At 36.1% G+C, this 26454-nt stretch overlaps 1 protein-coding gene across 2 annotated transcripts; it reads right to left on the reverse strand.

Moving 5' to 3' along the window:
- Positions 1–1736: 1736 nt before the first annotated feature.
- Positions 1737–18709, reverse strand: DIP-eta (Dpr-interacting protein eta). 2 transcript variants are annotated; one of them, XM_030387077.2, is made up of 11 exons: positions 18491–18709; positions 17411–17508; positions 14893–15038; positions 14771–14832; positions 11382–11540; positions 7571–7699; positions 7349–7486; positions 5523–5675; positions 5402–5455; positions 4342–4422; positions 1737–3273 (listed from the first exon to the last, which is right to left on the reverse strand). In XM_030387077.2, the coding sequence occupies exons 1-11, from the start codon at positions 18621–18623 to the stop codon at positions 3059–3061; spliced, it is 1368 nt and encodes a 455-aa protein (XP_030242937.1). In that variant the 5' UTR covers positions 18624–18709; the 3' UTR covers positions 1737–3058. The 2 variants fall into 2 exon arrangements, with proteins under 2 accessions (XP_030242937.1, XP_030242936.1); XM_030387076.2 differs by having other exon boundaries at positions 4330–4422.
- Positions 18710–26454: the final 7745 nt, after the last annotated feature.

The following is a 26454-nucleotide window of genomic DNA, read 5'->3' on the forward strand; positions in this document are numbered from 1 at the left end:
GTTTTAATTGAGTTTGAAATATCAAAAACATTTGTTATTATCATTAGTTTTATATAAACATATATATATTTTTTTTAGTTTGCTTAACACTATAAAATTGCCAATAAAAATAAACCATTGAAATAAATATAGAAAAGTTATTTTAATAGCAACAGTATTTATTTTATGAATTATACAGTCTTTTCGTAATTTTTTTATTTGCCTTATTTAAATTATTATCTTTTATACAGATTTATTCCATTTAAAAATGAATTTAAAAAATAATTTGTTTTTAAAATTATAATATTTTTATGCAAAATTTATAATTAATAACAGAAAAGTTATAACTAAGTTTAAAAAATTATCTCTGTTAAAAATAAATGTTAATAATAAAACTGTATACGTTTCCTTAAAATTGTTCAAAGGAAATAGAGCTTAACAAATAAAATATATATTTTAATGTATATAAATATAAATTATTATATATATAATATTTATATATATAATATTTTAACTACAGCTTTTTCAATTGACTTTAAAAATTGTTTTCTTTCTGCCTGTCCTATACGCTTAGGGAAATCCATATTATTATTATATTTATTTATCGCATTATTATGTGATATTTATCGCACGTATGTGAAATAAAAATTGTAATGCAAATAAATTGGTAGACTACGCTCAAATGCAGGGCTCGCTGCTAGTAATTACATATCTGAGCTTAATTTGTTCTTTTTCACTTTTTAAATCGCTTGATACCTCAACTTTTCATCGACCAAAAATAAAAATCGATCTCTTTGAGTAATTTTTTGCTGCTGTAGTTGTTGTTGTCGCTGTTGTTGTTGTGGTTGCTGTTGCGCTCGGCAATCAGGAAACAAGGCTTAATGCCCCACTGTAGTTTGACATTATTAAAATGTACATTATATGCGGGTCAGTCGGGTACGAGCTATATGTACTGGCTATACGATATTCCCTGCTGGAAAATGGCTTTAGTAAGCCATGCATGCGTCTATGATGCATATTTACAACATTTTAACCTTGAGATTTATATGTATTACATATATGCATATACTCACTCACATGTGTGTAAAAGGTAAAAATAACTGACAGATATTTGCACACAATATACATGGCTCATAATACTCTACACACACACAGACACACACACACACAGACATACACACTCCATGAAAATGCAGTAAAAACGCGTTGGCTTCGCCGGGTAAACAAAAACATTGAACGTAACCCGCTCAGTTGGTTAAGGTGGGTTGTGGTTGCAGCTGTTTTGGCATGTTTGAAAATTCCTGGAAACAAATGTAATAAAAACTACTCGTAATACACACACACCCACACACACACACACACACACACACACACACACACACCCACGCACATACCGAAAGTGCTCGAGTTTTTATTAGCTGCGAGCCTGAAAAGCTTTTTTTCATCACATTTTTCCCCAGTTTTTTTTTTGGCCATGTTTTGTTTTTGCGTGCTGCACTGCACTTAAAGCGTTCCTAATGAATGAATTTTGGTTTTATTTCGCATTTGTTGCTTGTTTTAATTTGATTTTTTAGCACTAGACTAGGGATATATTTCAAATTTATGCGCCCGCGTTGGCATTTTGATGGACTGCGCGGGCAAATCAAGCCAGCTGCCATCCGTTTTGTAAGTAGTTCAAAATAACTAAGTATTTTTGGCTGGTATGAAACGCAAATACATTGCAAACAAAATAAAAAAGAAAAAAAAAAACACACATGTTTCGCTTAACTCTTTAAAGTTTATTTCTTGTTGTTTATTTTATAAATATTCCTGTCGATTTGCCATTTACATGTGTTGCTTAAATTTACATATACATTGGAGTAGCTTTACCATATATAGATATTTAAATATATGTATATATATTTGCTCAACTCAATTTATTTGCTTTTTATATAACAGTTTTTTTTTTCTCATTTCTTTGCTTTGTAATAAATACATATTTTTATATATATTTATTAATTGGTTAAATTTTAATTCATTTAAGCTGTGCTACAATTTTTCGTTTAAAGAGATTTTCGCTTGTGATTTTTTTTATACTACGTATTTTACAATATCAACTGAGTTATTTGTTTATTAAAGACTGTATTTATAATTGAAATATTTAATTGTTTGCCGAACAAATAACTAGCGCGTTATATATTTATATATGCTTTTTTTTTTAACTATAAATGATATGTATGCGGTATATTTGCTTTTGTTATTCTTCATTTCTTTATTTTTGTAATTTTAATTTTTTAAATGGAACGGATGTTGAGCCGGGAAGCTGAAGAGAAGAACTAAATGCAATTAACCAAATATTGACTGTCCCAACGGGCTGTAGTACTAAGTAGATATATTATATAATATATATATAGAGAGTTTCTTTTTTTCCAAGATATTTCACAGCGTGTGCCATGACAACTTGTTGCTATTTTAGCTTGATTATTTGTATTTGTATTGAATTGCATGTGATATTCTGCTCAGCCCGCTCCGAGGGTTGCCCTAGAGGTTAGTTGATTTGAATACTTTGGGTTTTGCATTCAGTTTAGCCGCATTTTAATGTTACTTTGCACACATACAGTCTCTTTATGAATTTACAATACAAACGAACTCTTAACTCGACAATCGCTTTTGCTGTACGTTTATGTACATGTGCCATATTCTATATTAAGTTTATATATTATGTATAGATTATTTATTTCGTGTATATTACATTCTGCTCAGTTTAGGCTAAACTTAAGCTAAGATTCAACAGCTTAAACATGCACGCGTATGGGGAGTTAGGAAGCCTGGTTGACTTAATATATATATATGTTTATATTAGCTACAACTCTTATATGTATATTTTTTTATTGATATATGTGTATATCAACTTTAACTTTAACCAAGCCACGCGCCATAAATCAGGGCATCAGCTTTTGGCCAATTGACAAACTCAATCAAGCCAAGCATCGCATCATCGCAGCTCCAAATCCAGTTCCAGCTTCAGCTTCAGCTCCGGCTCATCCTGCTTCGACTGCTGCTGCTGCTGCCTAATCTCTGTTAGCGATTCGCGTCGGTGTCAAACATGTGTCAGTGTTTGTGGCAACAATGCCAGTTGAGTTTTTCGCAGTTGCCTCGTCAATGTCAGCGCTTGCCGCCACATCAAGCGCAGCAGCAAGAGCAGCGCGGGGCACAGCCAGCTCAGCGTCCGTCCAGTGTGTCTGGGGTGTTGGGACACAGCTGCCGATGCTCCATACATGTTGTCAATACCCTCGGCACTGAGACTCAAATCGGCTGGCAATTGAAGGCGTGAGCGGGGCGGGGCGGGGCGGTGCGGTTCATGTGAAAGAGTGGAGAAACGTTAATGGCCCTGCCGGGTTAACAGCGGAAATTGGCTAAGCTTGTCGAGTGATGTTCCGTGGGTGGCTGGCTGCGTTCAAGTGATTAGCTGGGCGGTGATTTTGTGATTTCATGACTACGTCAACTGACATATGCCAACACTTTGCTGCCTTGATGTACATTCATTCATCAGACAATCAGACAGACTTGACAAACCCAAAAATTGGCCTTCGGCTTGCAGCGAACATCTCCAGGCCGCACCTTAACGTAAAATGAATTCACATTTAATTTAGCTTCTCAACTTTCGCCATTCAACATTCAACTTGGCTCAATTAGGCTATAAAAATAGCGAAATAGAAATGTAGACTGACGACGTGCAGGGGGGGCAGAAGTAGAGCAAAGACTTGAAGCACTTAAGCCACATTTAACTGCCTTCAGTTGGCCCACAATAGAATTTATTTGATTGTGGCCAAGTATTTACAAATCATTAAATTGCCCCAAAGCCAAGCCGAGCGTGTTTATTGATATACAATTATGCAGGGCAAAAGTTTTACCTGTGCAGCATTTTCTCTCCCGCTCTCTCTCTCTTCCACTTATTTGCACAACCTTTTCCCACTGCCTTAAATTTGGTGGTTTGATTTCGATATTTTTTTTTTATTGCTGGTCGTGCGGCTTGCAAATTAGTGTGAAAATCTGTTAAACAGCTCACAATGTCCCTGAGTTACTTTTTTTTATGGCATTTTGTGCCGTCTCAAGTGGCCTGTTAAGCCGCAGCTGGCTGGGGCAAGGGCAAAGGCAGGGCAGGGCAGGGCAGGGGCCTGTGGATTGTTTGCCAGTGTGGGCGTGGCCAGTGGAGCATAAATGCTTGAAATATGGCCCGTAACCCTAATCGGTGCGATGCACACACACACACACACACATACGGACAGAGACAGCCACAACCACAGCCACAGCCACAGTCGCACCCACACCCAGGGAAGCCCATGAGATGAGCACATTGACTTGGCTTACCTTTTCGCTTACCGGGATTCTCAGAGTCCTCGCCGCTGTGCTCCTGCGCCCTGGACGAATGATACATTTCGGAGCTTTTCGTGCGCTTTTTTCCTAGTTTTTTTTTATTAGTGTGGGTGAAGTGAATTATTGGAATTGCGTTTTAGTTCATTTTTATGACGGCTTTCAAAAGTATCTGTACTTAATGCATATTTATAAAAAAAAAAAAACTTGTAGACTCGCGGCAAAGTTTGTTGCTTTTCCATTCCCAATTTCGATTTGCATTTCTTGCTGGCCCCACCCAAAAAAAAAAAAAAAAATCCAGTTACAGTCTCTCTTTGCCTGCTTCTGTGGCGTTGACGATTTGAAACGGATTTGCATGCCAAATGAATTATTTATGCTTTTCTGCTTCCAGCTACCAGGTTTGTTTCTATTTTCCTTTCTCTACCTCTGTGTGTGTGTGTGTGTGTGTCTGTGTCTGTGTGTGTGATTCCAGCCATGCAAAGTGAAATATTTGCCGCTCATCTTAAATTTATGCCGAGTGGCTATTAAATCTCGCTTTTCTCGCGCCATCTTTCACCCTTGAACTCAGCTATGCTTTGGCTTCTACAAGACCACGAGGTCTGCGCTTGTGTTGAGATCTGGCTTGGTTGGAATCGTTGAGGCTACAGAGCTAGAGCTGCATGGTTCTAGGAAATTAGGGAGCTAGAGCTATAGCATGTGACTAATTTGGTACTGTATTTCCGTTCTATATGTGATTGAAAATAAAATCTGAATGTATTTATGTTCAAGGATTAAATCTGTAGTCTTTTATAATGTTTTCTTTTTTTCTTTTTTTTTTTTTTTACAATTTCATTAAAAATTCCTAGAGCCCAACAAATATTAATTCATTTAAGCCCTAGGATATTGTTTAATATTGTCATTAATTCATCGTCTCTATATGAACGAGATTCAACTTGTTAATAACTTATATATTTTTGCTTAGGTAAATAACAAGAAAGAATCCTTTCTTTTTAATATTTTGTATAGCTGAAAAGCTAAAACTTGTTCTTCTCACTCTCTCTTGCAACCATCCCTCGATCATTTCACTCACCTTTGTGTCTCGCCTCAAAGTTCTCCACATAGTTGACGGCGTTTGGTGGAATTCCTATGGGAGATTCATGCGCGTCTCTAACGTAACTGCATTATAAACAAGGCATTCGATTGCTACTCACTGTACAGCTTGATGGTGCCATCTGTGTCGCCCAGCGAGTTCTTGGCCACGCAGCGATACGCTCCGAACTCGGCCTGTGAGAGGGGATTGATGTGCAGTTTCATGGAGCTGCGATAGGCGGCGATTTCTGTCACATTTGCCGAATATTTGCCGCCTGCAAAAATCGTTTGCATAATTCAGGAAACAATAATCAACTAATTAAATGTAATTGAAATTTTGCGTTATGAAATACAATAATTAAGAGCATGTCACGCGCACTGCCCGAAAAGTAGGTAAAGTGTGCAAAGTGTCGTTGACAGCAGAGCTGGACTGGAAAATTAATGCATGAACTTCATGAATGGCAATAAGCTGGTTGATAAGGGGGTGGAGGGGGCGTCGGTCTTGGCAGTTAAGAGATAGGCCAGAAACAAAGTGCAAATGAAATTTATTTATTTACATTTATGGCAAAATGGTAAATGTTAAATGAGACAATTGAGAATACGCTGGAAGGCAATGACTGACTGGGAGATACAGTGGACGGAATAAGAGGGAAGAAAAATAAATATATATATATTTTCTATCAATTAAGCAAAAAAATAGTTTTTATAAATTTTTAATAAATATTTGCGGCTTGGGGTATTGCTGTTGGACTGAAATTAAATCAATATATTTTATAAGACTATGAAATATAAAGGCTAGCAAAAACTTATATTAAGGGAAGAGAGGCTTTGGAATCAAAAAATGTCAGAGATGGTTAAAGGGGATATTTAAAGGATTTAAAGTCTAAGAGTCTGCTCAGTATGTCTTCGAGATATTGATGTCTCTCCTGGCTTTTCCTGATTTTAGTGCTAGAAGTGGCAGATCTTTTGACTGCACTTAGTACTATAGCCCAGAGAGTAAATAGATTTCCCCCTAGTTACCTAGGACTTAATTTTGAAATGTTCCATTAAATCCTTAAATATATATATGAAACAATGATTTAATAATAATAATGGACTTCCCATTTTTAATGGTTTCTGGGTATACAAATTTTGGCATACGTTTAAAAAATTGTATAACAAATATCTAATTTGAATTCCACCGGAATTATTCTGGTATTCTCCAAGATACCCTATATACCCGTTCTAAAATGCATCCAAGGTACAACAAGTCATAAATTGCTCTTCTCGACGCTGCTGTTGCCGGCGCTCAGCTTCAGCGGACAGACACACATGTCCCAGACAGAGAAACCGCTGAAGTGTGGCTGGCAAACGTCATTAGGTCTGGTTTGGCTGGGAGTCCCCTATCCGGGCTCTATGTGTGTGGGTCGGTTTCAAATGTAATTCGCACTCGTATTACTAAATCAGCTAATTAAAAAGTTTTTTCGCGCGAGCTCTGCACTCAGCGGTCATCAGCTGGTAATTCGGTTTGGGTTAGCATTAGCCGGTTAGGGGGCGTTATCCGTAGGGACTCTACAGCAGACACAGACAGTTACAGTTACAGTTACAGTTACAGTTACATGAATGGACTGTCGCCTGTTAATGCGTTTGTCGCGGATTATGAATTGCTTAATGATAATTTTCATTAGCATATTTGACAGTAAAATGTCAGCAGCTGGTCGAGAGCTGGAAAATAGCTGAAAACTATAGTTCGTATTTGGTATTTCAAATACACATGACTTGGTTGACTTTAATTATAGGAAAGGCTGTCGAGGCATTGTTGGAATCAATGACATTAATAAATCGAATTTAATGTATACAAAATTAATTTAGAAATTTTTTGTTTTCATAAATCCAGAAAAAATGTCACAGCTCTAAACGGAATATTTTTGGTATTTTAATATATTTTGGGTTCATATCTCTCATTTACCTGGTGGCACAATTTCTCCGCGTTCCCGTGTCCAGTAGTTGATTGACTTGGGATAGGCCTCCGACTGGCATTCCAGTGTAACGCCCTTGCCCTCCACGGCGCCAATCAATTGATTCTGCACAGTGATCATGGGAGGAACTGAAATGAAATAATAGATCATTTAGACTATATACAACTTGTTCATTAGTTTTTTAGTCTACTACTTCTAGTTTATATACTTACAATGCACAACGAGAGTTATCCTCTTGCTCACTGAGGGCGGCACTCCATTCGATGCAATGCACAGATAGGCGCCCATATGCTGACGCTTCACTTGAGGTATGATCAGATCAGTGCCCTCAATGCTGGCCACTATTTATAGGAAACATGCGAAAGCAATGGAATCGTAATTAATATTATGTAGTTTCATTCCATTTTCGATTGATTCGTTATACTCGCTCTCTCTCTCTCTCTCTCGCGCTCTCTCTCTCTCTCTTTACTTATGCAGGCTACAACTGTTTGTTTCTCGCATCAGCTCTAATAATATAATTTTGATATATAAAAATATAGAAATACTGAATGTAGACTACTTTAAATTTACTTCTGATTTTTTAAATGAATAAATTGTTGTTAAGTATATACATACATATTATACAATACAATAATAATTTTCATTTAAGTTTAAGGAAAACTTATAAAATTTTCAGCGAATTATTCATTTTATTTTTGACTCTGCGAATTAATCTGGTTACATATATATATTTAAAAAAAATATAAAATAAAAATAAATGAAAAAGGTAATATAAGATCTATAAAAATAACAAATATTACAATATTATATACCCATTAAATTATCCAAATAAAAAATTGATTTCATGATTCCAAGCAGTGCTTGGCCAGTTATGAGTCAAATTTGTCTTGTCGCTAATAATCCTTTCCATGCAATTACAGCAGCTGTAACTGGAAATGTGTCTGCTGTGTGTAGCTATAGAAACTGTTTAGCCATGTAATGATAGTTATTACATTTAGCTAAGCTCTTTCATGCATTCGGGGTACGCCCAACTAGTAGTTGGCCATTCAGTTGAATTTGCACAACAAAAGTTGCACACAAAAGCGCAAACTTTTAGCGACTTTTATGATGCTGGGCACCCCGATTGCGAAGTGGCCTGCACAAAGGACGAGGCTGGGCGTGGGGGAATTAGATGGGCTGGCTGCAAGCTTTACGCAAATATCCTGTTTTGATAGTCGAACTCGGTTTTTATTATATAAATTGCATAGTAGTTGGTTGGCTAAGCCGGTAGCAGCCCAGACTGCAAGTGCATCATGATCATGATATGGTTATGATGTCCTCTATCTTTTTGCTTGTGTGTGTGTCTGTGTGTGTGTTTGGGTGCAACGGAAACGGAAGTGCTGGCTAGTTTGCGCTTGATATAGTTATGCATGAGGTGGGCAGCGGATAGCGGTATATACTCCTACGGCTAATAAGCTGATATTTCATTTATTGATTTCACTCAGGTCACAGGTCGACGTCTGGCGTTCGGCTTTAATGTGGCCATAGAGCCGTCCCGTTGCTTATTAGCCACACATTTTGTGCGGTCATTAAACGTAATAGCCACGAAAAAACGTGTAATTTTGTTGAAATGAACAGCAGCGTAGCGCCACGCTAAAACAGCATAAAAAAATATACAAAATTGGAAAAACTACAGTCGGGCGCCACGATTTCATTTGAGCAACCAAACCAAATAATCAAATTTCAAATGAAAAACGAAACTTTTACCGCGCAAACGATGCAGGCATTTTGAAAACAAAAAGAACTTCGTTATTGCTTTAAACAAAAACCGCACTCAAAATACGCTTTAAATTTGCATAAACAGCTGAAGGCTGAAATTATTTTCTTTAATAATATAATAGGAAAAATTATGTAGTATAAATATATACATTTATATTTATATAAATCAAATATCGTTTCTATTTTTTATATATCTGTTGTTTATTTATTTGTGATCCTCTTTTATTAAGTAACTTAATTTAATATATGTAAGCCGATAATAATAAATTTTCTACCTTTTTAAAGTGTAATATTATATTTAGTTATTATTATACGAATTAATTGAATTCATACAAATTCAACTAACATAATTTTCAATTTTCAAACACCCTTCTGCAAGCCATCCGCTCCTATATACACATACATACATACATGTATAATGGATAAACATCAACACACAATCATTTAGAGCAGATTATAAAATGCATACGGGGGGCACTTCAATGGCACAACTGAAAAGCCCTCTATAGGGTAGCAGACATTTAAGCTCCGGTGAAAAGGTCATTTTGCCAACTTTTGTTCTATTAATGCTGATTTTTTGACCACTTCTCGTTTTTTTGTTTTGTACTTCTTTGTTTTTGCATTCCGTGGCTCTACACTTTTTTTTTTGGTGCTATGGAACCTTTGATATCGGCTTTTCGTGTGGGACTTTGATGGGGCTCGACCTGTTTATGTGGCATAGCTCATGCAATGGACTACACTGAGCGAAATTAATAGTCCCTAATGAGTAAGCAGCTTAAGAGAGCTTAGTTGATGCTTGCCAGCTAATTGAAGCAGGAATGCATTCACAGAGCCACAGCAGATGAAAGAGCATCAAGATGCAAATGCTAAGCATGTTTATTCATGTCTGATAGTCTGTGAATAACAAGAGACCTAAGAATGAGTGCTGTGAATATTGCAAGAGTAAAACGAGAAGAATTTCTATGAGTTCGCTTGGATTCAGACGTATTTGCTTAGAAATGTTATAGTCAAACATTTATATCTGATTTATATCATCATGAATATAAAATATCTATGAAAATATATTCTTTAAATTTTTCTTTTCAGTTGAAAGTTAATTCAGAAATAATTTATTTTTTTAATTATTTTTTTAGTGTCTATCTGAAATGTATAAGTTTGCTATTATTAATGAGCGAATACATGAGTATATTAATAAGTGTATTCATACAGGTATTTATGAGTATATTCAACAATATATTATAAGGTAAAGCGACTAAAATTAATGCATGAAATTGAATTTAATACATGAAATTAAATTATTGTTTTTTATTTTATTTTATTTATTTGTTTTTCTAATACATAAACATTATATTATATATGAGTATTATATTATTATATTCAGAGTATTCTCATTTACTCATATTGGAATGCTTATATTTGTTCCTGTCTTTTTAACCCCATGTGAGATTCATAGAATCTACATATATTAAGGATTGGATATTGGATATTTAATGCGTTTATTTCTGAACATAGTCAGGAGCTTTCACATAGTTCTCTAGAACTTCTTTATAAATACATAAAGACCACTCGTATATTCACTAAATTATTGTCAATTTTAAATAATTTGAGTATAGTCAAGCTACCATCATAGGGTTTACTGGGCTGCATAACAACTAAATTGCGCCAAATCAAATCATCGACAAGCAATTGAGTTCTTAAATTTGGAAACACGAGACCCATTCGAGGCCAATTAGAATAGCGATGGTTAGAACATGTGTAGGCTCGATCCGCTGGCCACTCGCTAATTCTGTCAGTGCAGCCGTCAAACGTCATCATCGGCATAAGCTGGGGGCCGGCTACGCGTCGACACCAACACATCGGCGTTCGCGAAAATATGCAGGTTTGCAAACAGGCCGGGAACAGGTGCTCAGGTGGTTTGGCCACGTAGCCCCGTAGCCACGGTGCCTGTGCCTGCGCCTGCCTGTTGTGCACTTGTCTGCTGGGCCATAACCCAGCCGTTGGCTACCTTTTTGTGTAAAAGTACTCCAAAATGTTGGCGGGCGAGCCTCATGCAGCACAGCCGGCATTCGGCAGTCGGCAGTCGATGGCAGCGCAACAGCAGAAAGTACTTACCACTCACACATACACACACACCCACACACGCACAGACGTATATATATAATTATACAACTGTGGGTGTAGAGAGAGAGAGCGAGAGAGAGTCATGCATGCATATGACCATGACGATATTCCAAACCCAAAAACTTTGCCCCTTTGCTGACTTACCCTCCTCGCCGTTGGCCAACTCAATGGGCACTCCACTTTCACGTCGCCATGTAATTGTCGGCTCTGGTGAACCGGTAGCAGCGCATTTGAGCGTCACGTTGCTGCCCTCCCGTACGACCATGTCCGTGCTTGTAGGATAATCTAGGATATCCGGCGGTACTGCAGCAGCAGCAACAGCAGCAGCAGCAGCAGCAAGCGGGTTTGGCATTCCAATCGAGGCCGCCAGACGGTCGACGTTGCAGATAATGTTTATAACAAATATATAAAAAAAGAAGAAGAATGCCATTGCATTATACATGAAAAGAGACAGAGAGAGACGGAGAGAGAGAGAGAGAGAGAAACATATATAATATGAGCTGCATTCGTATTGTATTTAAAAATGTTTTCTTTATATTGCATTTAAATAATTTGCACTCATTTTTCACTCAGCTGGCAATCTGATTCATATTCATGCGTCCCAAAAGATATCCTTGCTACGGCACAAATGCATCCTTGTCTGCGCCTTTGTTCAAAAGGACAAACTTTTCACACACAAAAAAACGTAGAGAAACAGCAAAAAAAAAAGAGAAGCAAAAAAATTAAATATACACGTAATATGACCACGACCACAGCGGGCAATGTTTGCGACCTCAGCGGAAAACCTATGAACCAGGAAAACGTAATAATGCCGTTGAAATACCAAGAGGGGAAAGGGGGGAGAGAGGGTGCTTTGGAACAAGCCAAATGAACAATGAAGGCACGGCTGGAGAGCGCTGGGCAGGGCAGGCAGTGGGTGCAAGGGGGAATAGGCGCCTGTTGTATAGGGATATAATATGCCGCAATTATGTGGTCAGTAAATGACCAAAAAATGTGCTGGTGTTGACAAACAGCTTGTTCTACGGGCAAAAAAGGGAGCAACAGAGAGACAGCAAGAGAGAGACAGAAAGACAGGGAGAGAGTATACAGCTCTGACGTATCCAACTGTGCACTCGGCACTGCGCTAACCACTGAACGGTCATTAAGTGGCCAAGGTTAGAGGTGGAGCAAGGGGTAGACCGAGGGCTTAAATGACCAGGGATCAGAATTCAATAGGACTTGCTTTGAGCAACGTAAGGCAACAGTCGCACGGACAAGCGATTGCAACGAACATACAAGGGGTAGGAGACTCTAAGGTGGAGAATATAAAGGAAAATGCAATGCCTGAAGCACCAGAAAGTCGAAAATAATATAATATATTTTACATATTAATCAATGCTGCTACAGAAAACCAATTTGTACGAATTTCGACTGGAGTCATTGAGCATGTGACTGAGGGAGGAGTGGGGAATAAAAACGAAATAATGTGCAATGCTTGAAGTACTTTATAGTATCATAAGTATATATGCATAAATTAATTAATGATTAACAAAAAATTGTACAAGTTCTCTTAATAAATCAAGGAGCCAACATTTATTGATATATTATTTTTTATATTTTATATTTTATATTTTATATTTTACATTTTACATTTATTTATATTTTATTTTATATTTCATATTTTATATTTTATATTTATTTTTATATTTATATTTTATATTTTATATTTTATATTTTATATTTTATATTTTATATTTTATATTTTATATTTTATATTTTATATTTTATATTTTATATTTTATATTTTATATTTTACATTTTACATTTTATATTTTATATTTTATATTTTATATTTTATATTTTATATTTTATATTTTACATTTTATATTTTATGTAATATTTAATATTTTATGTTTTATATTTTTTATATTTTATATTTCTTATTTTTGGGAATATTAACAATTTTCCTTTAATTTTTTAAGTTTTTTAAATAATATTAAAAATCATACGAAAGTCTGTGGAAGATATAATAATTTTATCAAAATATAAAATAATTTTTCTTTTCTCTTTTCAGGAAAAAAATGAAAGAAGTAAGCTATGTAAAACAATTTTATTTATAGTTTCCTTTAGTACGTGTTTCCCAAAATCTCTGTAAAGAATGCGTATGGGAATTATGGAATATGGAGTCAAAGTAAGTGAACGAGTATTGTGAAGTCAGTCACGTACGACTGCAACGTTCGTATTCGTTATACTCATATGCAAAAGGGAAATGACTTCTATGCTTTCAGTCTGTCTGTCCGATTGAACGTGTATTTGTCTGTCTGCATGAGCGTAAATCTGTTAGCGAATTGGTATTGGAAATAGATTTTTTAAAATAAAACAAAATGAAACGATTAATGTGCTATGCAAATCTTTTACTGATTTGCCAGCGTTAGGGCCGTGAATGAGTATCATGCAGTTGTTAACACCCGATTGCAATGCTCCTGCTTGATTTTCAATTGTCATTTTAAATGTTTGTTTAATAAGCAAAAATTATTGTGTGGAAAAATGTGCGAGCTGCAGCGCGCTCATCGGCTTAAATGCCAACCAGAGAGTCGAATGGCTTTTATATGACGAGTGTCGGTGTGTGTATGTGTGTGAGTGTAGGAATACATGTCTGTTGCTGTGTGTGGGAAACGGCATTCAAACGGACGTAGCTGGCACGCGGTGCGGCCGTTGCCGTCCGTTTGTCGTCGGCTGTTTAACTGCACTTGGTCACGAAAATCATCAGCGCCAACAGTCCGCGCCAGCCCGCACCACCGCTGACCCCTATCGAACGGTGCTCGTTCCTTTTCCTGTTGCTGTGGTGCGCTGATTATCCACTGCAAATACACACAGTTGATTATAGTTTTTCGTGTTTGGCGCAGAGCGCAGAGCGCAAGGCTAGGGGCTCCGTGGCGGCTCTAAAATATTTAGCGCGTTGATTTAGATTTGCCAGCGAAAGGTATTTAGCCAGCGTGGCTTGTTCTAGATGGGTTGAGTACAGGTAGTATAGAGGGGATGCATTTGAGGACCACAAATGGACAGCCAGCTCGCAGCAGTTGGAGCTGTTGCAGCAGCTGCCATTTCGTACGCCGGACGCATTTCTTGGCTCCGCATTTTGACCGGGCGCCGTTTTAATTCAAAATCAACAATTTCTGCGGTTCAGTGGACGGTTAAACATGTTTAAACAGGGGAGCTGAGCCAGAAACCGAGGGGTAAGGGGGCGGTACGGGCGCACGTAGGCATTAGCCAGCGAAATTTCATAAACCATGCACCGAAGTCCGCTTCGTTCTCGCGGAAACGTTTTGTTGGCACCGTTGCTGCACTCGTATATATGAATATATACGTATACATATAAATGTTTATTTATATTTTTTATCGTAGTTTTTATTCGTGGAAAACCGAGTGCGAACAATAGCGCACCGCCCTGGCAACGAGGCGTATGATTGTTTGCCAAACGAAATGGAAAAGGCAAAAGTGTTTGCTTTTTTTTTGCATTTTTTTTCTGGAAATATCTTCTTCTGCTCACTTACCAACAACGTCCAGGTAGCCCATTTGGCTTTTCATCGGATCCGTATTTATTTGGCACATATACCTATAAATATCGCACGCAATTTATTAAGCTGCTTAATTCGGTAGCCAGCCTGACACCTACCAGCCCCTGTCGGACTCCTTGATATCCCTGATGCGCATCGTCCAAGTCTTGTGCTCCGAGTTGGCAATGCCAATCCGTTGATTTTTGGTTATTACATGATTCTGTATCGTCAAAATCGTTTGCGTATCGACACGCAGCCACGCCACCTGTGTGGGAAGAACAACAGAATCCCTTCATATCAGTGGGCGTTTAATAGACAGTTGAATATTACTTAAATGAAGAGTTTGGGGCAAGTTTGGTCTATATGCAAAGACATTATATTTCATATATATGTATATGCCACTGGATATTCTATATAATAATATGGCATAGAGCAGAGTTTCGAGGGGTCGCCTATAAAATGGAATCACAGTTAGATATGTATATTGTTTTGGATATTAAAATAAAATTTAAGAATTCAAAAATTAAATTATATATTAAATTATTATATTGATTAAAAAAATTATTATTAAATAAATATAATGATAGTCAAAATATACATTCAAATTATTTTAAACTGCATATATAAGCATAATAATTATAATTTTTAAAAGTATTTGGTATTATATTTTTAACATAGAAAACATAAAAAACATAAAGAAACATTTTTCTGTTTATATAATATAAATTTATAAATATTTAGATGGAAAATAATACTTTAAACATGAAAACATATTGAGAGTTGCAAGAAATTTCTATGAAAAATAAAATAAATAAATAAATAACAAAAAAATTCAATTTAATAGATATTAGTGGATTTCGAACCGAATCTTATTCATTGACGGTTTAAGAAAATAGATTTCCTCTTTCAAGACTTAAAAAAAAAGCCATTGGAAATAGTTTATTTGCTTTGTTTTTCTTAAAATCTTTAAAATACAAATTAAATTTAATTATACTTTATTTAAAATTCAAAAACAATTTTTTTTTTTTTTAGAATTATGTGTTTAACTCAAACGCTCTTCTTTTTAAATCAATTAAAATAAATATTAAATAAACTAAAGCTATGTTCCGTTACTCTTCCTTTTCTAAAATTATAAATTATAAGCCATATTATAGAGACTCTAATAGATATCTTTTCTTAGCAATATTCGTACTCCTATTTTATAATATTCTAAATATATGTATTTAAATTTATTGCGTTTAAAAATACTCCATATACCGTCAATTAATTGTCTAATTTACGTTCCTCTAGCTCTATTAAATCATGGGCATGCACTGCACCACAATTACGTGAAATTCTATTCCAAGAACTATATCAAAATATTTAAGAGTCATATTAACTAGCTGCTTGAGTTTGTCACGCACACACACACACACACACACGCACACACATGCACACCCATACGCTTGTAATTGTACAATTACGCGGGTAAATTATTATGCGATAAAGCACGCAGCATGCAATCTGAGCCTTGGTATATACACATACACATTGGACATTTAATAGGCAGTCAGGTTCACAGGTTCCCAGAAATTCCATAACCCTTTCAGAGACGCACACACACACAGAGACAGGGCTTTGCATGTGTAAATGTGTCGGAAGTCGGAAAACAATTTGAGGGCTCAGCTGAGCGAACATGTTAACACGTCAAGTCATTTTAGTTAATTTCGATTTCAATTTCAGTTGACAAAGATATATACGAATATATATATACACATACATACATATAAACATATCGATGGCTACTGAATTATTGAGCATGGAATTTAACTTTCGGGTCTAGAAAATAACCGAAATACTGTCATCATAAAATAAGTAATTATACCCAAGTGCCTGCTCAATTATCTTTAAGCAGCATAACGCTTAATTGTGCATGTGGCTGGAGGTGTTGTTGTCGGATTAGGGGAGCTATACATTGTTGTTGTTGTTATTGTTGTTGCTGCTGCTGCTGATAGAACAAAGCTTTGCGCTTCAGTGCTGCTTTACCTTTGGCTTTGTAGCACTGGCTTTTGAGACATCACACAATTCCCAGCCAGAGAGAGAGAGAGAGAGAGAGTGAGAGACACAGATATGGAGAGCGAGACAGGTGAAATGATGAAGCATGAGTCGAACCCCTAAGCAACCATCATTACCTTGAACCCCCCTTAGAGCAGTGCTCGAGTTGGACTCCCTCCCCGCTCCGCTTCTCAACACATTCGCATTCATATTTCAATTACTTTTTATGTGATTTTCGCTTTTGTTATTGCTAAGCTCTGCATATTTGTATTTATGTTTTGTTTTCTTTTTGTTTGCTTTTGTATTTTCACTTTCATTTCCATTCCCTTCAATTGGGCTGTTCACGTCCGAGTCCGTGTCCGTGTCGGAGTCGGTGTCGGTGTCCGGGTGTCGAGATTTGGTCTTTGAGATTATACGACGGCCGTCTGGCTGTAGCTAAAATGCTAATGAATATTAATGCGAACGGTTGGGTTTTTGTGGCTGCTTATTGAGTGTGTAATTGAGCTGAGAGGGCAGAAGCCGAGGGCGCTATGAATTGGTATATATATATTTATATATGTACGCATTGGGGGTTATCTGTGATTTGATGGAGCTGTTTCGTACCTTATACGGTCCCAGGTCCTGCACGACGCACGTGAGGAAGGCGTCACGTCCCACCGGCGCTGTCACATTCGCAATGGGATAGCTGAATTTGGGATCGACTGTAATAGAGCAGAGGATTCATTTTGTCATATTAATAATCTCAACGAATCAATGTTAATTGCCATATAATAAAGTGAGCAAATCGAAAAAAATAAATACACAAATGACAATTGAACGCGCCTTACAAAGCCTATTATAATGGGATTCATTTCATTTTGGTTTGATATCACCTATACTAATTTGATATATGTATGTATAATATAGAAAGTGTGCGTTAATCGGCAATTGAAAGAATGAATTTTGAATATTTATTTCGGTATTAATTGTTGCATTTTATTGGAGGATTATACTCGCTTGTTTAACTATTGAATTGTGTTTTGCTGTGAATTTTTAATAATAGAATTAAATCAATTTTACTTTCAACAGTTTGAATTGTTATTTTGTTATATTTTGTCATTTTAAGAACAAAGCTCAAAAAATTTATTTACAAAATATAAAAAATATTTACACTTTTATAAAAATATGTTATACTAAGTAAATAAATTTAAAATTATTTATATTGACTGACTGTATCGTAAAATATTGACAGAAAAATGTTGTTAGAAAAGAACAAGTGTTTAATTGTTTATTTATATAGTATTTTTTTTTTAAATAATTTATCATTTTATATCTTTTTTTCTATATAAAATATGAATCTTTCAATTAATTTTACATTTAAACTTTTTTTTCAAATATAATGTATATATAATGTATATTGTATTCATGATTATCTTTTTTAAAAATAATATATGTTTATATGTATATTTTTAAAATTTTCTCGTATTTTATTTAATTATATATTATTATTTTTTATTTTTTTTTTAGCTTTAGCATTTGTATGCTTATAGTTTTATTATGGAGGTATTTAAATATTTTATATAAAGGTTTTTCAAAAATAAAAGAATAGAGATAGTTTTTATATTTTTATGGAAGCTTATTTTATAATATTTCTGATTTTTTTTTTAGATATTTAATTACTATTATTAAATGATAATTACTTACCAATTACTTCGGCCGGCACATCGACTCTCTGCGTATCGCATATCTGACACAAGAGCAAGAGAATCACCAAAGTGTGTATTGAATATGCCCAGGCATTGGCCGATGCACGTCTGTTGATGTATTTGATGAACATTTCGTAGTTGTTCGTGTTATTCGATTTTATTTAAAACAGGAGCACAGTTCACATGTTTAGTCAATTGGCGTTGTTCACAGCTGTAACTGAATGGAATGCGAAAATGTAAACTTGAACTCTGGCAGAGGCTGGCGTGGGGGGTTGAGCGAGGCTCAGTGACCTAGGCTTCCGGTTGGGCTGTTGGACTGCTCTCAATAAACATTTCCGACCTGATAATTGGCAGTCATTAGCGCGCCTCTATTGGCATAAAGTTTCGGTTTTGCTGTTGTTATTTATGCGTGCAAACAGCGAAAAGTTCAACAGCAAGTACTTGAAAATAGAATCGAAACTCGCCAAAACAAAGGCACAGGCAAAGACTAGGCAGACCAGAGCCTACTGGGCTAGGCTGGGCCAAACTGGCCTGCTGACTGGGTAAACAATCGTAATATGCCGTCGAAAATGCGCTAAATTAAAAAGTTTCAAGTTTAAAGCGCCCATTGGTACCCGTTGCCCGCTTTCCGCCTTCCGCTATACGCCTTCCGCATGCCGATTCCCAGTTATTCTCCTGCCAACTCCTAACTATAATATATGCCGGCTATCAGCTCTGGTCGAGGACTTGAGGCTGCCAGCTGTAAAAGAGTTTTGCGTGCTCGGCCTCGGTAAATTGTATAGGCGAGCAGCTGTTTGAAATTAACTCCGAGCTGTGCAACTATCTGGCGAAGGTGTTGCATGTTGCTCGACCTCGATGGCCTCCCCCTTGTTGTTCCTGTTGCCTCTGCTCATTTCATTTGGCCTCTGCCTTAGCCAGGGGCCCAAACTGTTTATGGAACGGAAATGAAATGTTTCGTTTGTGCCGCATCGTCCATATGTGCTTGTGTGTGTGTGTGTGTGTGTGGGCTGCCTAGCTGTATCGTGTGGATCGTAAATAAAGCATAAAATCGTACAGCACTCTATATAGAAGTCGACTTTCGTCTGAGCCTGGAAATAGTTGCGCTTTATAGTTGCATTCGCCGTTTCTATTACCTGCTCTTAGGCAGGCAGCTGAGTGCATGTGACATGTTGGCCATATATATATGTATATAGATATAGTTCTGACGCAATGCAGCTGTAATTGGATGCCGTTGCATAGGAGCATAGCACTTAATCACGTTCAATTTTCCGAGATAGCACAGATAGCATTCTAATATTCGAGTAGAAGTTTTGATGGCTCATTTTGATGGCATTGCCAGTTGATGCGATCTGCAGTCGATTAATGAGCAAAGTGAATGAAGACTTGCACTGAGTAAGAGTGAGTTGATCTTCGGCTGTTTAGAGTCAAATATATACACAGCATTGCACGAATGCCACTCAAAACAGTATGTTGAGTGTCATTGAAGCTAAGTCGGAAGCAGTTTGAGTGAAAGAGCTCTTCGTCCGATCAAAAACAAATTGAATCAACAGTTGAGTAAATCAGTTACTAAGCTTACATACAAGCATCAAAATGATCATGCATAGAAAGAGAGAGCATACGGATATGGAGTGAGTAAGGCAGAGAGGGAGAGAAGGAACGTTTATATCACGACTACTTCAACTGTCTGTCTGTTCAGTTGTCTTCCTCTTATATTAATATATAAACTGAGTTTTTAAATTGAGGACTAAGAAATGACTTTAAGGTGCAATTTTTAATAAGCTTGTTAATTAAAAATACAAACTTAATAAAAAAAAAAAAAAAAAAAATAATAATAATAATAATAATAATAATAAAATAAAATAAAATAAAATAAAATAAAAAATAAATAAATAAATAATTAAATAAAATATTTACATTTTTATCTATTTTATTTTTATTAAAATAAATTTATAGAATTATTAAAATATAAATATAGTTAATATCAATTCACAACTATTTTTTTTTTTTTTTTTTTTTTTTTTGAAATACAAAATATATCATATTTTATATAATAATAACTAAAATTATAATTTTTTTTTATCTTAGTACGGGCCAAACTTTCAGAAAGGTGAAATATAAAACTTGTTTAGTATATAAAATTCCAAAGTTCTCAAATATACAATTGTATTTATTAAAAATTACGTGACTTCAGATGCATTTTAATTAAATCATTTTTAATTGCACATCCGACTTTTTGGTTACAGATTCAATTTATTGTAAATGTATCTGCTCATAATATCGTTTGTCATATAAGCAATGGCTTAAGACGAGTGTCTGCTCATTCACTCAATCAACGATTCATTTAGACAGAAGTCTATTGCAAAGCAAAAACAAAAACAAAAATTCAGTAATTTCTCCATTTGGGCCACATTTTTAACAAGCTAACAAATGTCCGAAACAGAAATCTATGTGACTAAATAAATAAATATGCCATTTCAATGTGGAGCTTGAATTCGAATCTACATTTATGGCATGCGAATGTTCAATCAGAGAAATGTATTATGCAACAGCTCGAACAGGCTCTTCCTGTACTTTGTACATTGACAATTTGCCTCGAATTAAGTTTAATTTCCAGTTACATGAATAAAAAAAAATGGAAAAGAGAGCCGCAATGCCAATTAGCTGAACAAACAGATTCGCAGGCGACACACGGAGCCCTGCTAGGGCTTCGGCAAATGGGATTTACATGGCCAATACTTCCAGCTAATAGCGAGGGTATTAGCATGTGCCAGGCATCAGTCTGGCTACGGCTACCCCGGCTGACTCACCTGCCTGCCAGCCCACCTGTCCATGCAACTAAACTGACATGGGCCGCATGCTCTAAATTATTAATAATATTGCTAGGCCTATTTAGTAGACATTTTTAGTGTGGTCTCTTGGCCGTTGCCTTGGCTTGCCCTAGCGTAGCTTCTGTAGTCGAGTTTTCAGGGCAGCCAGCAGAGACCTCAGGCCTCAGGACATGCAGTGTGAACAAAGGACAAAAGACACGCAGGAGAAACTTTGCTTTCAATTGCAGGTGAAAATCAATACAAAACACAGGCACGAACAAAAAAATAACGAAAATGTTATACGACAACACTAAGAATTTTAATGAAATGTCATTTTAAAATTGTTTCTGTCGGCAGCGGCCTACGAGTAGAAAGTTGACTTTAATGCCAGCCAAGTGTTTATTTCGGCTTCTGCTTTGAAGCCGTTTCACATGCAATGGTTCTATCTATAGATAGCGAGTGAGCGAACTGAAGTGAAAGCCTATAATTATCCGTGGATATACTGAAAGTGACTTATAATTAACTAATTAGCTGTAAACGATTGGTAGATATATCTATTGAATCTGATGAACATATTGAATTAAAGTAAGAATGACAGCAACAGAATAATTTTGAGGACATAACAAAAAGTAATTTTAGTATTTAAAATTCTTAATTTGAAATTTTTATTTGGGAATGAGTAAGTCAAACTATATTTGCTTCTTCGGCAACTCACAGCAGGAAGCATCAAAATGAATTCATTTTGGGAAAAATCAAAGACTGAAGAGTCAAGTCTATTAATTAAATAATTAATGAAGCCTTTTATGTTTTTTTTTTTTTTTTTTTTTTTTATTTTATTCCTATTTATGGTTTTATCTGTAAATATTATTCTATGTAACATCTTATAAAAAAATATAATATTTAAAGTGATAATAAGAATAAAATAATAATAAAATAATAATAAATATTAATAATATTACTTTATATATTAAATAAAAATTATTTTTGATAGTTAAAAATAAATATAAGCCTTATCTTACTTAAAGAAATTCGCTTCAATTTTGGCAAAAATAAATTCAGTCGCTCTTTCCATTCATTTATATGAGCCGACTGGCCAAACCACACGCAGCTCTCTGGCTTATTCAAATATTTTCCTTTTTGGTCAAAATTTATGGCTTATAATAAGCGCAGCTCATGGAATTTTGTATATCGCACGGACCGTGGGTCGGCCGCTCGTATATTATGCTTATTGCTTCGAGCATGCAAAGTCGAGAGCTCAGCTATATGCCGTACAATTTGTATAATCAGCTGCTAAATGATGTGCAAATTGTGTGTGCTCAAGTATTGTGACTGCCAGAGAAAATGCTGAAACTGTTGCTGTTGCTGTTGTTGTTGTTATTGTTGCTGCCACTGCTGATGTTGTCATTTAGCAGACAAAGCACCCAAGGTCAGATTGAGGCGTGTTTGTATTAACGCGCTTGAGGCTATGCAGCAGCAGCAGCAGCAGCAAAAAAGGAAAGAAAAAAACACAAACTGCTCCACAAATGGGACAAACGAACCGCACACGCACTCTTGCCTCAAGCGAATGCCCCAAATCTTCAATTGAGTACAACTCATTGCATACATTTTCAATTTGCAACAAACACAGACACGCACACACACTCACCCACACATACATACGCATACACACATTAATTAGCACGTGATATATTTCGTTTTTATCGCGATGCAACTTCGATATTTTTCAAAAATCATTTTCATCAAAATTTGCATACACTGTTCTTACTCCCTCTCTCTATCTCACTCTCTCTCTCTCTCTCACTCTCTGTATGTGTGCTCGGAATAAATGTTCTACTGCCCGCTGGCGCCTTGAGGTATGCAACGTTTTTTGCTCACTTCCTCTTTCTCTCGCTGTCTCGCTCTTGCTTTCCTTCTCCGTCTGTCGCTCGCGCATACACAAGCGCCTTCAGCACGGAAGTTGATTATTATCGCTTGTTATTAACAACGCCAACAACAGCAACAACAACAACGACAACGACAGCAAGTGGCATAATAAGCCAAGGGAGTTGGCTGCACTTTGTGCCACATCATGCCAAAGAGTCCGTTCCGTACTGAAGAGACGAAGGGCAGGACGAGAGGGTGAGCAGCTTTCTTTTTTGTTGCCATTCTGTCAAAATACTGGAGCGAATATTCACTGATATCGACTGAGGACGTGGACTTGGAGTCGGACTCGGACTCTGACTCGAACTTGTAGTGGGTCTCAATATGTAACACCCACTGTAATGGAGCTGGAGCCATGTGATATGCATATGTATGTATGAGATGCATGCATGTGTGTGTATGCTGGTGTCTGCTTGCTGGTTGTATGATTTGATGCTTCCTCTACTCAAATGGCTGTCACCTGTGTTTAGTGTATCTTAAACTGCAAATATTATAAATCAAAATTGGAATTTCTTGTGCAATTTGCAGCTCTAAATTGAGTTGAGTTATTTTTTTTTTAAATTCCATTGCAGAACAAATCTTAATTAATTCCATTTGATGGCACCAAATGTAGTCGAAAACAGTATTGCCCTTATCTAATGATAACAGCCTGTGCTTACTGGTATTTATGTAACTGCAAATCCCCCTCGCTCGTTTGATTACTTAGTCAAGCATTAACCATTCGTGTTCATGAAGCTGAGAGTCGTTTAGTCATTCATAATCAATAGCTTAGCAAATTAGCTCAGAGTCCGCTGTTCTTGAGTGACCTTATTAACTCGTGCTCTGATCAGTAAATTTGATTTTAGAATTTAGATAATTTTTAAGGAAAGATGAGTTTAAGCTTGTGAATATCACAAGATATAGTTCAATATGATATAATGTAAAGCTTCTAGTGTTGTCATCATATCTATCGTACCATATTAATATATGGTATATCTGTCTTAGGTGTTAGGGCTCCACGAGTTTATAGGCAGATCTTAAAGTCAGTGTCCCATTGAAATTCAAGCACATTTTATTAAGCATAGGCAAAGAAAAGAAAGAATCTTATAGCCTAGTAGTGTTAACATTAAGACATGCCAAAATTTATTTTAAATATTATTGTATAAATTTTGATAATAAAAAAAAAAAAAAAAAAAAATCTACTTGCAGAGGAACTGTAATAGGGCCTACTTAAGAGACTAAAGTTAATTTTTTTATTAATTAATTCAAGATGTTTGATCTTATTGTCTTGCAGCTTTATAGCGTATATTGCATGAAAACATAAATAGCCTACTAATATTTTCCACTTGCAATAGAAAAATGTATTGTTCTTAATTTATTACACATTATTATTATTGATAACATTAGTAAATAAACACCAATAGAAATACACAAAATAACTAAAAATAAAAAAAATATATATTAATTATCAATAATATATGTTATATATTAATTATTATATTAGTTAATAAAAAAAAAAAATTAAAAATAAATAAAATAAATTAATAGAATATAAAATAATATACCGCAAATATAAAGTATACAACATAACAAGTATATTTCATTGCAGCAACATCATATTCTGTATGAACCCTATAGTGTTGCAATTTCTAAGATATATCAATATTTTGCCATGTTATTTACATCTGTTTAATTTTATATATTCGTCCAACACAGTTACAGTTCACATCTTTCATGGAAATTTCGATGAATCTAAATAACATCTATTTGTAAATGGAACATGGAATGCATGAGTGAAATGAGTTTTGTTGGTTTTCTGTAATTGAATTAGGCATTGGCACATGTTGGCCCAAACGGGGCGAATCTGTTGTGTATTTGGGAAATCACATTTCCTTTGCAGCACGGCCTCACACCTGAGCTGCCGCCGACACCCTCGAAATCGAATCAAATGTGATCGCAATCAACTCGATAGCTACAAGAGCAGCAACAAAAACACAGCAGTCGAATGCAGACAAAGTTTTATGCAAAATGCAAATGACACAAAAAGTGCCAGAGACCCATGGCCAAACATGGCCAAAGTTCGAGAGGGAATGACCAAACAAACGAACGAACGAAACAAAAAAAGAAAAAATCTATGGCAAACATATTTTGCAACAAATGTTGTAATAATGTGGCAGCATGTATAATACATTAGAGTGTCCCTCGCTCTGTCTCTATCTGTCTGTGTGTGTGTGTGTTTGTGATGTTTTGTTGGAGATATGTCGTTAGCCATTTGCCGGCTTCGTTAGCGAGTGCGGTTTATGGATATCAATGAACTTTAAATTGCAGCCAACATGAAATATGCAATTGCAATTGTGCACGCCTAAAACTATGCAACACATGCCACAGGCGGTAAGTACGGTCTAAGTGTGTGTGTGTCTGTGTGTGCCGGGGCAGGCAATAAACATGGCCAGAGTGCCAGACACATTTATAGGCAAATTTCATATTTCATATACACATCAAAAACACGCGTTCAGCCACGAAACAACAACAACAGGAGCGCGACTATTCTGACCATTGACCGTCTCCAGCCATTTGGGCTGAGAGTGTGTGCGTGTGTGTTTGGGTGGGTGTGGCTAGGCCAACTATAAGTACTGGCATAAATAACATGGCTTTAGTTTTTCATCTTTCTTGCTTTCTTTCTAGTTTTTAAATATAATTACAGTAAACACGCAGCAGAGCATTCGCCTCCACTAAATTGCCAACAAGCGGCAAAAAACGCGCGCGTCTGCAGCTGATGCGCGTCTAAACACGCGAGCGAAACGCTAGCGTGCTCTAAACCTGATTGTTGTTCCTATTAGTACTTGTTGTTGTATGCTACGCTCGTTCCCTGTTGCAATGCATTTATGCAACTTGTTGTTAATTACTTATTAATTATGCCAGCAATTGAAGAACATTTTCATAAATTGTTTATGTTCTCAGGGATTTCGCGTATTATTATTTTTGATTTAAACTCAAGCGCTTTTAGTTCACATTGCAACCGTAACACTTATAATTCACATTTATCTTTCAACATGTTTTTGTCAGTGCAACAAACTGTTGCGAACGTGAATCACTCGAGAGTTTCTAGTTTAGTTATTCGCGCCGGGACACACTCGATTGCTACACAACCGCTCGCCACGAACGTCGTCGTCAGACTGAAACTGGCAGGCGACACGAGTCGAGCACGAAGCAACGCGGCAGCGAGCCGAAGACATGTGAATGGGAGGCAGCAAAT

Source organism: Drosophila navojoa, chromosome 3, assembly GCF_054131105.1.
Source record: "Drosophila navojoa isolate 15081-1374.11 chromosome 3, UAZ_NAV_1.0, whole genome shotgun sequence".
Taxonomy (NCBI): Eukaryota; Metazoa; Arthropoda; class Insecta; order Diptera; family Drosophilidae; genus Drosophila; species Drosophila navojoa.